Source organism: Notolabrus celidotus, chromosome 19 (assembly GCF_009762535.1).
Source record: "Notolabrus celidotus isolate fNotCel1 chromosome 19, fNotCel1.pri, whole genome shotgun sequence".
Lineage (NCBI taxonomy): Eukaryota > Metazoa > Chordata > Actinopteri > Labriformes > Labridae > Notolabrus > Notolabrus celidotus.
The window spans coordinates 13,704,717-13,720,538 of NC_048290.1; the positions used below are offsets into that span (position 1 = coordinate 13,704,717).

At 43.0% G+C, this 15,822-nt stretch overlaps 1 protein-coding gene across 1 annotated transcript in view; it reads left to right on the plus strand.

Moving 5' to 3' along the window:
* grin1a (glutamate receptor, ionotropic, N-methyl D-aspartate 1a) overlaps positions 1-15,651 on the plus strand; it is a 42,224-nt gene extending 26,573 nt beyond the window's left edge. Inside the window, 7 exon segments of the mRNA XM_034710405.1 lie at positions 19-167; positions 399-556; positions 1,099-1,260; positions 1,576-1,685; positions 2,050-2,195; positions 7,970-8,080; positions 13,596-15,651. Of these exon segments, the coding sequence (XP_034566296.1) occupies positions 19-167; positions 399-556; positions 1,099-1,260; positions 1,576-1,685; positions 2,050-2,195; positions 7,970-8,080; positions 13,596-13,664 (905 nt within the window). The 3' untranslated portion in view covers positions 13,665-15,651.
* Positions 15,652-15,822: the final 171 nt, after the last annotated feature.

Genomic DNA, 15,822 nt, shown 5'->3' on the forward strand with positions numbered 1-15,822 from the left:
CCTGAACTCACCACACAGGCGCCCCGCGTAGCTTCTCAGCGAGAATCCTGGGCATGGTGTGGGCTGGCTTTGCCATGATCATTGTGGCATCTTATACTGCCAACCTGGCTGCCTTCCTGGTGTTGGACCGGCCTGAGGAGCGCATCACCGGCATCAATGACCCAAGGGTAAGTACAGGGTGATACTCTGACCATGCTGTGAGATTTATATCCATGTAAAGATGATTGCTCTGCTTTACATCAGGTCTAAGAATCACATCAATCTATCAAGCTAAGTAGATGCATGATTAATGATGACATGATGTTTATGTTAAAGCAGTTCTTTCATGATTTATGTTGCTGTTACCAAAATATAAATATATAAGACTGTTTGTGTCTGGTTCCTGCCTCCTCCTGCAGCTGAGAAACCCATCAGACAAGTTCATCTACGCCACGGTGAAGCAGAGCTCCGTGGATATCTACTTCCGGCGGCAGGTGGAGCTTAGCACCATGTACCGCCACATGGAGAAGCACAACTATGAGAGTGCCGCCGAGGCCATCCAGGCCGTGCGTGACAAGTGAGTCTCGGCCAGGCCGGGCCGACCAGAGCACGTGTCGGCCGGCTGCTCATCTTATCAAGCATACGGTGGAGGGCCAGTCCAGTTAGTTTGGGAAGGTGGTCATGGACTCTTGGACCAGAGGGGAGCGGCAGGATTTACTGCTGCTTTCCTCTGAACCGGGCCCATCGCCCGGCCAAGGTAGACCTTTAGGGACAGGATAAGTGTGCTCGTGTCATAAGCACTGGCACCAGTGTGAGGTTAAGCTAACGTTGAGTGGAGGAGCACCCTTTTTCAGGTTGTACCCAGACGAACATCTTTGAGATGGGGGGAATCCAATGGGGGACGCGCCCTCACCCATCAGGCATTGGATTTCTTTTCGCCCATAAGCATCGGTAGAGATTGCTGGTAAACGCTGAATGACACACAAGATCTGGTGTGCGAGAGAGAGAAGGGTGGGAGCCGTAAATGTGTATGTATATCATTGTACTGTCGCACCGTAACCCCCTCCTTCCCCTCCTCCTCCTCCCTCCTTCCTCCTCCTCCCTCCCCCTCCCCCACAGCAAGCTGCATGCTTTCATCTGGGACTCTGCGGTGCTGGAGTTTGAAGCCTCGCAGAAGTGCGACCTGGTGACCACGGGAGAGCTGTTTTTCCGTTCGGGCTTTGGCATAGGCATGCGCAAGGACAGCCCCTGGAAACAGAATGTGTCCCTGGCCATTCTCAGGTCTGTCCCAGCCGAAGCTGCATTACTCGTATGACTTCTTTTGTTTCTTATTGATATGATTTCTTGGTCATGTTATGACCTTTTTATAGCCATCAAATACATCGCCTTATGTCACATCTACTCTCTCTGTATCTCCCCTCTCCTTCCTCCTGCTGTCTGTTTGTCTTTGTCAAATGTATGTCTGTTTGTCAACTGTCCTGCTGTTTCAGTTTCATTTGTGTTTGCTATCTGGGAGTGAGCGGCTCGAATAAAGCGTCTTTTGCGTCGTGTATTAACTTTGTCACCTCTCTCCCTACCTTCCCTAACCCCCTGCAGTTCTCATGAGAACGGCTTCATGGAAGACCTAGATAAAACCTGGGTGAGATACCAGGAGTGTGACTCAAGGAGCAATGCCCCAGCCACACTCACCTTTGAAAACATGGCAGGTATGGTCCATATCGCGTACAGAGAGCGTTAAAAGTGATTGGACAAAAACTGCAGTGGTAAGGTACTGTAGCGCTTTTTTGTCCAATTCCTTTACTAAATCGTTGTTATAGTGTCGACGTGGTTGCTCTGTGGAAATGTGCCGTACAGTATATATTGTGCTGTGGCTTTGTGGGGTTGTGATTTGTAATTAAATAATGTGTAGTTTTCAGCCGCTGTCATCAGCGGGATTCGATTTGATAAAGAAGGGGCGACCACTGAGCATGACCAAGCACTCATTCTCAGTGGAAGCGATGGACGTTGTTGCTTACATGCTCATAAATCTCCACGTGTGCTCTCTTTCTGTCCGTCTTCCCCTCCCCACAGGTGTCTTCATGCTGGTGGCTGGAGGCATAGCAGCTGGGATCTTCCTCATCTTTATTGAAATCGCCTATAAGCGCCATAAAGACGCCCGCAGGAAGCAGATGCAGCTGGCCTTTGCGGCCGTCAATGTCTGGAGGAAGAACCTGCAGGTAGGACTGATCTGACTGACTGACCTCTGCCTGCTCACATGCAGGGTGGAAGGTTCTGAGAAGGCCCTCCTCGTCATGAGGGTTGATTTCTGTCTCCCAGCCTCTCTAGGATCTTTAGGGTATTTTCCACTGCTAGATCACCCAATGAGAAACTGTGATCTGTGTTTGCTAAAAGGCATCCTCATTGGCCACCCTGTAGGTCTTAAAACTATGTCCAGAGGCAAACAGCCTTCGTGTCTCTTGTGTGTGCCTGCAGGATAATAAGGAGACTTCTGGAATTCAAGCTGTGGCTGGGACCCCTTCATTAGTATGTAACTTACCTCTCACTGTAAGAGTAAGAATAAAGTAGTTTAGCCTGTAACTCTCTGACATGATGGACATCGGACTTAAACTCTAACTTCCATTTATGGCATGTACTGGTATTTCTAAGCTGCTGCTGTGGTGCTTATAAGCTTCATAAGGTCAGATGATGCCAAGGAAAAGCAGCTACTGCCCTGCCATAAAAACAAAAATGACCATAATTAAAGTTGGTTGAATAACAATGATTACATCATTGATCCCACCGCTCTCCACTCGGTCATACTAACAGCAGCCAGGAGCTAGCAATACAAATAGAGCATGATGATTAAAATCAATTCTCTGGCTCAATCACACCCCAGTGATTCTCACTGTGTAGTCAGCAGAACTGTTATACCAAGTGCCATGCTAGAGTAAGCAGTTTCCCTCCTAATCCCCTTCAGTGTCCATAATTCACAATGCAAAAACGATTTCAAATTATCTTTGCATGCCAGAGGCTTTACACAATGAAATGCAAGTAGAAGCAGGTGTCAAGTTAACGCTCGGCTTTAATAAATCTGCTCATGAACCTTTTTCACTAAAACCAGCAAAACTAGGTGAAATTCTATTTGGGAACCAAAGACATCGGCACGGCAAAATACTGCTTCTTTTCTTTCCGGTGATGTTGATGAACAAACTCTTAAGGTCCTCTGCTCAGCCTATGAGGGAGTCGCCCTTTGTACTTGTGCACATTCAAACTCGGCTGTGAAGTGTTGGAGCAGCCAGCCTTCATCCACACCCTCCCTTTCCTCTCTTGATGGATTCACTCCCTGATTTAATTGCTCGGGGGAAACATGGTTTACACAATTGATGGGCAGTCACACAGTGAGTCTGGGACGTGGCCCTGACAGCCTGTCTTCAGACTCTTTGTAAACCTTGAACCAAAGCTCAGAGTTTGGCCCTGCTGAATTGAGACAGCAGGGCCAGAGGAAGGTACAGTATAAAATCACAAGTGCCTGTCAGCAAAGTCATTCTAAGAGTGTCTGCCATCGACCTGACAACTGTTTGTCACTGTCGTGAGTGTCCTCATATGGATGTGCGTCCTCTAGGCGCAGACAGCAGGCGAATGCATGCAGGGCAGGCAGCACTGAGAAAGGAGAGGGACACACTAAACTGCCCGTAGACCAGCGTATTTCATATCCATGTCAGCAACAATCAGGATGATTTCTTTGCTCCGTTGAACAAAGACGGCTCATGCATGCTCATCATGCTCATCGACCGTCATTGTGGGCCCTGGAGCTACTATAATGGACTCACAATCTCCTCTGCCCTAAATAGAACCACCGCAATGTGTTGTGAACAAGAAGCCCACAAAGTCAAGTCGAGCTCGTACAATCTGTTCTGTTCTGCGTGAATATTGTTGAAGATATTATTCATACTGTTTGGGTGCACTGATTTGATTACTGTCCGTGATATAACTTGCACAAATGTAAAATGACAACTCAGCTATGTAAGACACAAACATGTGATGATGAAAATTTAACATCACAGTTTATGTGGCCTCCTCCTTTCTTAGGACAGCAAGCACTGAAACCTGGAGTCCCATTGTTGGCATCATTTTGACTGCTTGTTTGGTGTTCGTAATGTAATTATGTGCTTATGTACTGCCTCAGGTTGGTGCAGCACTGTGCAGTACTGTGCACCCACACACATCTTGTAACACAGAGATGTAACCTGAGAGAACGTGCACTTCTGACTAACTAAAATCTGTTTATGTAGAACATACCTCATCCACTGCAGGCGAACCCTATCTCTGCTCGAAAGCTGTATATGTCCAAAAGCCCTTGAAATATAATTTCTTTAACAATCCCCCCCCCCACCACCGTCTTTTTCAAAATGCATCAAAATAAATAAAGTGCATGCTTTGTTAGAACTGCACGCCTTAGATATTCCAGCTTTAAGGAGCTCTGGCCACAGAGATGTAGTGCAGTAGAGCTATTTCATCTCAATATCCACAAAACTAATTTCCGTTGGATAATGAAGCAATGAGTTTGTTCAAATCTGTATGATCTAAATTTAAATGTACATGATATAAAATAAAAATACTAAATAATCAATGTTCTGTGTATCCCAACAAACTTTACTCAAGTCTTTGTCTCTTCTGTGGCTCGTGTCAGAAGGACAATATCGTTAATGAAGCCAGTAAAGAGGTTTCAACAAACCTGGTTCCTTCAGTGGCCACTAGAGGCTCGTCCAGAAGTGAGTCCTAATACATCAAATAATAATATATAATAATAATATATAATACATGATGCGTTTGTGTCTTTAATCATTTCTGTATTCCTTTGAAGCTATAGTACAGGCTTCATGTTGTACACAAGAGGCTTGGTCACTTTTAGGGACAGGTGGGTCTGCTGAGCATCAGTCCTGATACAAGCCACAGGACTTGATATCTCAGCTGGTACAGTGTGCTGTTGCAATAATCATAAAAACGCTCACTATACGGACCAAAGCAGGTTTCAAAAATCTGTCTTTCAGCTTGTGGTGAGCCTGAATTTATGCTTTTCCATGTTAGCACTAATTGGCAGGTGTCTTTGTCTGTGCCTGTTAGACTTTTATTTGTGGTGGCCTTTGTATGTGAGTTCGGACTGTCTTCCTCTTTCCTCCACAGAGAAGAGATCTTGTCTTTTTTTAAGTGACTCATTTTGTTTATCCTCCACTGATGTTTGCTGCGTTCAACAAGCTCTAATTATTTTAGTCATTATGACCACAAATAGAATCTCATTCTGTTGAAAAGTGTTGTAAAAAAAACAACACAATGACCAACATGTCAAATTTATGGCTTTACAACAGCAGCCCACAAACCAACGGTTCCATCTGCAGTATACATTAGCCACGAGTAAGTGAACATGTTGGTGCATGTAGTTGCTAAGATGACACATACTGTTTCTGAGGACTTGGTGGGGACTAAATCAGAGCAAAAAGACTGTCTGTTTTGGAGTTACATGCCCAGGTGGCTGGAAATGTGATTTCAATGCATGCTAATGTAGCTCTGAATTTGCCTTGAATTAATACATCCACTTAAGATTCAGTAATGTGTCACTTTATTGTCCACTGGTTTTTCTACCTTCCCTAAGTGGCCAAAAAATCATTAATTACAGAAAGTCAGGACAACGATGTAACAAGGTCACATGCTGATTCAGTTAGTTCTTTAAATTTAAGTCATACAGATTTATACCTTAAAATCTTACAGATTTCTCTTGGTGTGATCACTGTTTCAGGTAATCTAACTCTGTTTTTAAACCACTACATCCCTGCGGGCTACAGGTTTGGCTTTTAGTTCCTCCTTTGAAAACAGATGTTCCTCAGAAGTGCACGGTCTGAACAGGACTGAGATCGGTGTCAGCCTGGGATAAAAACAAAGTGTCAGAAACCCTGCTGCGTGATGATAATGATGGTGTATAATGATGGTGTATAATGATGATGCACTGCAGCGGCACGCAACTGTTTCTGACAAGAAACAGGCGGCTGCTATTCTCTGCGAGTCCCATGCCATGCTTCATCCAATGGTCCAGCATGCCATGCATGGCCGGGACTGTGCACACGCAGCACCTCATCAGGGCTCAGAGCGGCCTGACTTCTGCAGTCCCAGAAGGGAAAGGAATGGTGGAAATAAAAGATTAAAAGGAGACAACTGCTGTCAGTTGGGAATTGATTTTTCCTTTTCATGAACCAAGAACAGAATGATTTGTAATGGATTATTTTTCTCCATTTACTAACATGAGATATCATCTTCCAACAGGAAAAGATTTTTTACTATCACCTGCACTAAAATCAAGGGATGTTGTGCACCAGCTCTCATCTATCCTCAACGCCAGCTAAAGCCTGCTCGCCACCTGATATCATGTCAGTAGGGTGTTGAGTGGGAAGCGCTGGTTAGTGGGGGGTTGATGGGGGATAAAACTGTGCCCCAAAAGTGCCTAGTCATGTGACCTGATGAAAGAATGTACTGCGGGACCAGTGCTGGCCAGGATCGATTTGCCATGCTATTTGTTTTATGTTTTTTACTTCTACTTTGTTTTCCCCCTATGATTCTTCTCTCCATCCATATAACGTTCTGGCATGTTGAAATTCACACCACACTGCCCCGCCCGCCCAAAGGGCCTCCCTCCCTGCAACTACGCACTCATTCTTTACTAACATCCATCTTACAGCACTTTCTGTTTTTAGACTCTTTTAGCCTCCATCTGCTCAGATTATCAAACCAAGCGCATAGAAACTTTTTCTTTCTTGCACTTAGACTAGATTATGTTTTGCAGCTGCAGTAGAAGGTCATCCCTTTTAAAAACTTTTCTTTTGCACTCCATCTCACTCTCCATCTCAATCCCTTGTGTGTGGGGTGAATTTCCATTATACCATTTGAAGGTATAATGACTAAATGGGCTTCAATTACTGACTCTTGTCGCTGTTCTCCCAATTTGATATGCATTTAACGGCCTCTGATATCTTGCTACTCTACTTTTTATACCTGCCTGGCTTTGTATGTGAATGTTTGCTTTGCTAGTTTCTTCTTTATTTCTAAGTATCCGCCCTTTTTGGTTCCCTTGGCTTCTGCATAAGGACCTTCTTTAGAGTAATAACAATCAAATGGATGGAAATTTATTTTACTTTTCTTTTCTTCCCCTATGCAGCCCTCTTCCTCTCTAGAGACTCAGGATGTAAGAATACCTTAATATGAGTTTTGTCAATTATCTTATTATATACTAACATCCAGTTATTGTGCTGAGAGTAGCTGTGGGGCACTCTGATGGTATGAGGGAGGGTGGGCATCAAATTGGCCTGCCGTAGGTAACCTGCTTCTTTTTTCACTTTTTCATTTCTTATTGGCAAGACTGCATTGCTTAATGTCTGCTGTGCTCTGACCTCCATCAGAAACAAGCACAGAATCAACTCTAGGTGTTTCGTAAGGCCATATAAGTGAGATCTATTTCCTGTATAAGATTGCTTTTGTGTTGAAATGAGACAGCGTGTGTTCAGGCATAGCGAGCTGAATACTTAAGTTGGTTGAAGTAGTGTAAAGTAGATATCACACCCACTGACATCTTACTAGTCATCTCTCATCCCAATGCATTTCGAGGGGCCAAGTGAATGTGTCAGCACATTTCTAGAGGACTACTGTGCCATCTTGTGCAGCCCCACTGTGACAGTGTCACAGAGAATCTAGATGAAGCCCTCATATCAGACTGAGCAGACTATTTCCACTCTGACATCTAACAGGCTGTATCCCTTCTTTCTCCCTCTTAATTTTCATTTTCAAAAGCTGTAGTCTTTCTCATAAGGACCCTCCCTTTATTTAGACGTATTGAGTAAGGTCATTTACTGGGTTGGGGGATGGGTGGTGGTGATGGTGGCGGGAAGAGAGAACGGGTGAGACTGGAACCACGGTTTTCACCCCGGCCAGAGAACACGAATAATGATTCTACATATATTCATTTTAGGATAGGAAAAGTGGTAGAGCAGAGCCCGACCCCAAAAAGAAAGCCTCTTTTAGGTCCATCAGTACCACCCTGGCCTCCAGCATCAAGAGACGTAGGTCCTCCAAAGACACGGTAAGAAGACGAAGAAGCAACATCTTGGCTTGTATACTCTTCCCTCCTCTTCTCCTCCTTCCGTCTGTCTTTACTCTCTCCTTTTCTTTGTCTGTCCTCTCTCTTCTACATCTCCATATCCGACCGCGAGACAGTGCCATGTTCCACTCACCCATTTCCACACGGCTCCGCGGCCTCTGCCACGTGTCTGTCCGGTCACCATCGATCAGCCATCACCATTTAGCATCTCTAGCTCCTCTACAGGCCCGAGGGCGTCAGTGCAGGAACTCAGGTCAGGCCAGGCCAGTAGCTGGGCTCTGAATTTGGGGAAGAGGTGTGAAAAACGTGGATGAATCTGGCGGGTTTTAATGGAATTAGTGGCGTGTTCCTCTGGAGGAGGGGGGCGACAAAAGCAAGCAGTCTGCTAGTGGTTGTTTTGTCTTGGGCTGCTCTTTTTCCCTGCCTCTGGTTTGGACGTGGATTCTGGCGATTGTGTCCTTTTAATGGTGGCGTTGTGGTGCGTGTGTTACCGATGTAAGCGTGTTTCTATATTTGTCTTGGTGTCCTGTCCTTTTGATTGCTTGAACCTTTGTATATCCATTGTTACTTTGCATCAATCCCGCCGCACTCCTATGTTTGGGTTTCAGCCGCTGTTGGTTTGCTTTTGGTTTGAAAGCATGCGCTGGTGTCCTGTCATTTTTCCCAAAACCATTCTCAAGGTAGACGTGACGGCGAGTCCTGCAGAGAAGAAAACTAATGTTTTTTGTTTCTTTTCAAATTGTCTATTTCAGGATTACACTCATGGATTTCTATTAATCAATTCTTTTTGATTTGTCATAATATTTTCTTTGTCATATTTTTATTTTTTCCAGTGTCCTTGTGGTCTTAACTGTGCATGCTTCTTCCAGGGTGTATTTTCAGGTGAAGAAGATCGTCTTCTTCATTGTGTGAATTACTGTTTCTACGCCACAGACTCTTTGAAGCCTGAGACTCTCACTGTGTTTCCAATGCAAGCTATTCTTTTACAACCACCATCTCTTTCACCTACTTGTCAAATGCAGCAGCTGGATCAGCAGGCCTACACTTTAAAAATGACTCTGCAGTTAGCGGTGCATCGTCAGTTTTGCACATTCAGGGTTTATATTATTAAGTGACCCATGATTTATCCACCATGAGCAGGCACAGTGGTAACATAACAAAATAACTCAAACAGACTATAGCGGCTATACCAGTATTACTGCTAGAAATATGACTGATATTAGCAGAGACATCTGCAGCTGTAATAATATTGACTGGCTGTAATGATTTCAGTTGTTGGACTCCAGCGGGTCAACATTGCCAAAGCAACCTGAGCTGAGAGAAGAGAGCACAAACACCTATGTAGAATAAAATGGAGTACATACGTCAATGTAAATTTCTGCAGGATCTAGAAAGGGAGATAATGAGACAGGAACTCGGTGTGTCAAGTCCCACAGGTGTCTAACCCCATGATTCCACTGCGCACATGTACACCACACCCTTTGAAGCTGATTGCACCCCCTCTGGGTAATGCTTGAGTTCCCACAGGAAACACTGCAGCATCTCAGATGGATCTCAACAGTTTCTCTCTGCGCTTCTCTGCTGAAAATATGTGCCAAGTCTATTTTCAACTGGCCGCATCAAACACACTTTAAGCTGAACGGATCATCTTGGACAGGAAGTCAAACAGGGAGATATAGATACCTACACCACCTAAACAAAAGACACCTTTACGTTACGTGGCGTACTCATCCATGGTAGAAGCACAAAAACCACAGAACAAAGTAATCTGTTGTTAGTATGTTGTTTATACATTTTTGGTATCGTGTGATTTTACATCTCCCCTGTGATCTTGTAGTTCTGAAGTGTTATGCATCAAAAAATCTTCCAGCAGAGTGCAGCATGTGCTGTTGGACAAGGAAACTTTGGCACACATGTAATGCAAACGAGTACTGTGAAATCAAGCAGTAAGCCTAAAGCACTGTTACTTTGGCTGGTCCAAAGCAAGAGTGAGCCATCCTTAACTATGAGATTAAAAAAAGACATGTTTTCAGTTCTCTCTTAAAATAGACATGGTTTCTGCCTCCCACATCTCAAGTGGCAGATGATTCCAAAGGAGAGGGCTTTCATCTTATTTGCTTCCCATATTACTTTTTAAAAATGTAAAACCAGAAGAAGTCCTGAATTTGTCTTCACTGAATGTTCTGGAGGACTGATCGCCCCCGTGACCTGTTTAAAATATGAGCATGACTATCAAGAGCTAGATGATAAGGATTGTAAGATCTAAGATTGATAGGGAACCAGATGTAGAGAAGCTAATATCTGTTGTCCTAGTTCTATCAGTATGAGAACTTGGAAATTAGATGACATATTCCTTATGACGGGGCTGGATTCCAGGATGATGCCTTCAGGTGTTTGTGTCCCCATGCATCAATTCAATGGATTGTTTTTATTGATAAGTATAGTTTAGTGTCATCTGCATATCAATTACATTTTGTGGAGTGATTCCTGATGATGTTACCTCAAGTAAGCAGGTATATGGTGATAAATAAGCAACATCATGTTACATTTTAAAAAAAAAACGCCAACAATTTATTACTTTTGGATTCGCAACAATTCAGGACCAAGCTGTTGAAATCTGTGCAGGATGTGGTTTGGCATTGACTTGATGAAATGTGAAAGGTTTTTCCTGATAAAGGCAATGTCTGGATGGCAGCAAAGTCTGTATAAATTGTTCAGCATTAATGGTGCCTTCCCAGATGTGTTTGCTACCAGTACCATGTGCACTTATATATCACTTAACCATCAAAGATTCTGGATTTTGAACTGTGCGCTGATAAAAGGCAAATTGGTCCTTCTCTTCTGAGCGGAGGGTGCGGCATCCATGATTTCCAAAAAGATTTTCTGTCAGTCATGTCTGGTTTCAATGCAGTGCCACCTGAGGGCCAAAAGGAATCAGAGCCAGCCAGTGCCAGTTTTTGGCTTGTCCCTTTTTTATTTCTGAGAGAGTTGGGCCCGGTCTACAGATATGTGGATATCTTTGAAAATGTACGTTTTTCTTTGTGTTTTGGTCATGTCCACACCTAAACAGAGTTTTGGATCCCTGAAAAGGAAGGTCTTTGAAAAAGCCTTGCAAAGCGGACATTTTTAAAACCTAATTTTGTCTATACTATGCTACAAGACTCCACTCGCACATCATGAGGGGCCAGCATTAAAAAATGACATTAGTTGGGTACTCAGTGTTATATTTTGACGTGTTTGGCCACAGACCGAGCTGCTGTATTTGGGAAGTTGGAAGTGAGAACAGGCTGGTTGCAGCACAATGAGAGTGTCAGGTTTTCTTTCAGTTTCTTCACAGTTCAGTGATAAAGTCTATCTTGTTGGGAGATTGTACATCATAAGCTTGAAGTCTTCTGTCAAACCGAATGATCCAGCACCATTTATGTCCAGTTACTCTGCCAGATAAAACCGGTCACCTGAAAATATCTGGCACAAGAGTCTGAAATGAAACGCAGCAGAATGATCTGAAGATAGCGCAGACACCATTGCATACGCCTGCTGTTCTAACGTTGTGTTTTCAGTGTGTTTCCCAGGGATGATGTAGCCTGTGGAAGCTAACGGGTTTGATTTTCTGTCTTTCTTTCTTGTTTCAACTGCATATTTTTTATTAATAATGTTTCTGCTGTAAGCCAAACCAATTGTACTCTCCCCTGGAGGATTATCAGATTTGTTCTGGATTGAAGAGAAGAAGAGTGGGATCACCAATGTTAATATGTCAGAGGGTTTCAATGCTGCTCTGAAACCAACCAAGAGGGGAAAATGGCTCAAAGTGGAAAATCCAAACAGGATTCAGTATTTTAAACACAGATGCTCCGGTTGAAAGATGCACCATCCTCAGTCTTTGACCATTATTTTGATTTTATATAAATGTTATTATTTTATATTAATGGATATCAATGGACTTAAGTGTCAGTGTCCCTCACCCACATGCCACACTGCTCCTCTATCCCTCTGCAAGCATGCCGATAACTGTCATAGCTGTAGTCACAGTAGAGGAAGTAGACCTGTAGTGATACGAATCACCTTAGCTATACGGGATAAGTAGCTTTGTAAGCATTAATTGTGGTTGTGATGTCGGTGAAGTGTCTCTTTTGCTGGTCTACTTGACCCCAGTCGGGTTCGCTGTTAGCAGCTCCTCAAGGTACAAGACATGGGGAAAACCAAATGGGGGCTGTAAGCCATATGATGATGCAACTTGCGGGTCAAGGGGATGAAGAACATCCACTCTGTCTCCTCTATATTTAGAAAAATTGAATACTTCACTAGTCAGAGTGGATGTGTCCTCATCTGTCAGCATGTTAGTTGCATCATAGGAGCTCCTGAAGCTCACATGCTTGAATGTATTGGCTCTATCAGCTTGAAACGAGAGGCACGTCAATTCTTGCTGAATCATACTGAATTGAGAAACATAAAAAGTACATGTGAGACGAGTATGCTGCGGCAGGACTCTGCCCTGTTTGGAATCTGCAAATAATTAATGTATAATATTAATATCTAATGCATTCAATGTGCAAACAAAAGGTGTTTGTTGCACATTGGATGTAATAAAACAGGTCTGTCCAATATTGAGCTGTGAGTCAGGATTGAGATTGGCATGATGGAAATATAGACAGGTTTATTACTCCACCCAGTCTCACTGTGTTCTTAACATGAAGCTGCTCCAGTGACAAAAAGCATGCGTTTATATACGCTCTGTGATGTGATTAATATTAACATTGTCTTACATATGACAGTTTCATCAGGTTTCTTTAATTTTGCTCATGACAGAAAAGCAGCCTCATCTGTCAGAGATCTCTGAGCATCAAAAGACTCAAAATCAATATCACTATTACCATAGAAACTCAGCACATGCATGGAATCCAGATCTAGTTTACCCTCTCCGCTCTGTAGACGCCTACAATTCAACGCACTCTGCTTTAAAAGAAGCAGTGAAGCCGGGGCTGGACGCAAGTGTCCAACACAACAGCACTTTGAATCAGCCTTAAATTCCTCCCCCTCTCAGCTGTTTGAATCAGAGACCCCTCCAGTCTGCATGCATTGGACTACAAATGAACTGCCTGTGCTTCCCATGGCAGGATATTATCATCCATGTTTCAAGGCTGAAACACAAATTATTATTTCTGAATCAAATATGCTGTTGTCTAGACTCAGGACCTTACGTCTGCTCCCCTCTAGCCCACCTCAGGCACAACCAAACTGTCTGACCAAAATACAAACTGAAGCGATTCAACGAAAACTCCAGAACTAAGGTCTGCCTGAGAGGGGTTAAAGAAACCTACTGCTTCTACATTTCTGCAAGAAAAGAAGCAAAGGTGTTCTTTAGAGAAAAACTCATGTTTAGATAGTTGAGCTAACATTGCAAGAAAAACAAGCGGACATTTTCTGCCCTCGTATAGAAATGACTCCCTGTTATGTGTCTCCCTCCCTCTTCTCCCCCCATTTGTCCTCACCTCTGCAGCAGTACCCACCCACTGACATCACGGGCCAACTCAACTTGTCTGACCCGTCTGTCAGCACTGTGGTGTAGAGAGAGAGAGGGCGACACGGAGGTTCGCCCCCCGAGGAGAGAGGAAACGAGACGGAAAGGAGGGAGCAGAGGGGGAAGAGGACGAGAGAACCCATCTCCCTGTTCCCTTCACTTTCAAAGACTGAAGCTTTCATTTCACCGCCTGCCAACGGAGCTTTTCAAGGAAGCTGCTTGCCGGAGAAGCGGCTGAAAACACTGAACTTGCACCTTTTTTAAAGTCAGGATTACCTGGCGTTAGTTGTTTGTATTTGTAGGTTCCCTGAGCATGCACTGAAGAACCCATCTAACTCATATACAATCTTTTCCTTCTGTATCTTATTAGCTTACTTATTTACCATTGTTTCTGTCCTTTTACCTGCAGAACTTTACTTAATGTTTGGTGTTACGTCCTTTGAAATTTCCTGACCAGCTGTATAACTTTAGCAAGCCAGGTTATAGTTTAGTTAAGTTTAAGGATAAATCAGTTTAGGTGAGAGTCCAGTACTCAACATATCACTTCCAATTAGAGCTTAGCCATAACCAACATTTTTTAACAACATATACTGCAATACAAGACGTACTGTAAGCTTCAATGGACAACTTTATTTTTATTAGGAACGACTAACATTTTTATTTCGCTTTAAAAGTTTTAGTTTATTTTATTTGGAAGCACTAATAACGGCACTAATGTTAATATGACTAATCATGTCTACCGGTAAAGACGATGCAAGCATGTGTGTGTTTGTATATGAGTAAGAGCTTTATCTATCTGAATGACGAAAATATTATGAAGCTTATATACTAGATTCTGTAGATGTTTAAATTGTATATTTTTCCCCTTTGATTTTGTACTAATCAAACAAATGTTGATTTTCTTTTTTAAGAAAAGCATCTAAAAGAAAATCTCAAGCTTTTTCAGCTACAGATGGATTGTTCATGAAATCACAGATTAATTCACGTTCTGATGAGACAGTTCAGTAAGGTTGCTGTTTTTAGACACTTCGTTTGAGACACCCTATCATAAGCCATGTTGCGTTTGGGGACGCCCTCTCTCTTCCTCTCTCCCGCTGCAGCAGTCTTTCTCATTTCCAGTCTCCAAGGGGTTGCATCAAAGGGCCAGGTTTTTCACCCAACCAGCACTTGGTCTTTCATGCAAAACTTCCTCCCCGTGAGGAGGGAGAACTTTTACACGAAAGGAAGCCAAGTGAATTGAAAGGGTTGCTTAGCTTGCGGGCTTGAGTGCAGGTCGTGGTTAGATGCGAAAACAGGCCGTTTCCCATTTTCTGGATCTGAGAAACCACTGCTGTTTGATGAAAAGACGATCACATCCTGTCTGGTGTCAGCACTGCAGAGCACTTTATGCTGAGGGGTCTCCAGATCTGTAAAACTGAACTATTAATTAACAGAAAAACTAGAATAGAACCAATATCAGTCAGACATTCTGACTTCTCCACTTTCAGTTATTTTAATTTCACCACTCTTCTCTTTTTGCTTTTTTAATTAAATTTCTGAGAAAGTAGAATCTACTGAGTCTTTACTTGACTAACTTTAACACTTGCTGCAACAGAATTTGGTTTCTAAACTTGAACTGAGAGTTTGCTTCTGATCATATTCTCATTCTGCCGTATGCATGCTTACTTGTTACTATCAGTGCTTCGGTTTGTTTCTGGATGCCTGTTGTTGCCGTGTACAGTCAGCTGAGCTGTGTGTAGCGCTTACATTGAATGAATTGTAAATACAGTCTGGATCGGTGTGGATAAATAGGTTTGAGGAGATTGTACTGCGCTTGTATTACGACTGCAACTGAGAATGTCTTAAATTATAGTTACACACGCACACAACAGTTGTGATACACAGGCATGTGTTAACACACACACACATGCACACAAACACAAACCCCTTTATCAAGGAGTCACTTGTTTTTCTTACCTTTTTCCAAGAAGATCTTGCATTGAATCATCTTGTTTATAAAACTGTAAATAAATATACTTACATTGCCAAATCTAAACTATCGTGTGATTTTAATAATTTAAGGCCTCTAACAGTAACTTCAACTGTTTTCATATGCTAATAAAGGATCAGGGACTGATGGACAATAACACATGCATTTTGGTAGCATCAAAGATGATGAGTCTGAAATTACTTTCCTTTAACCAACAGTTCAAACCCCAAAAATACA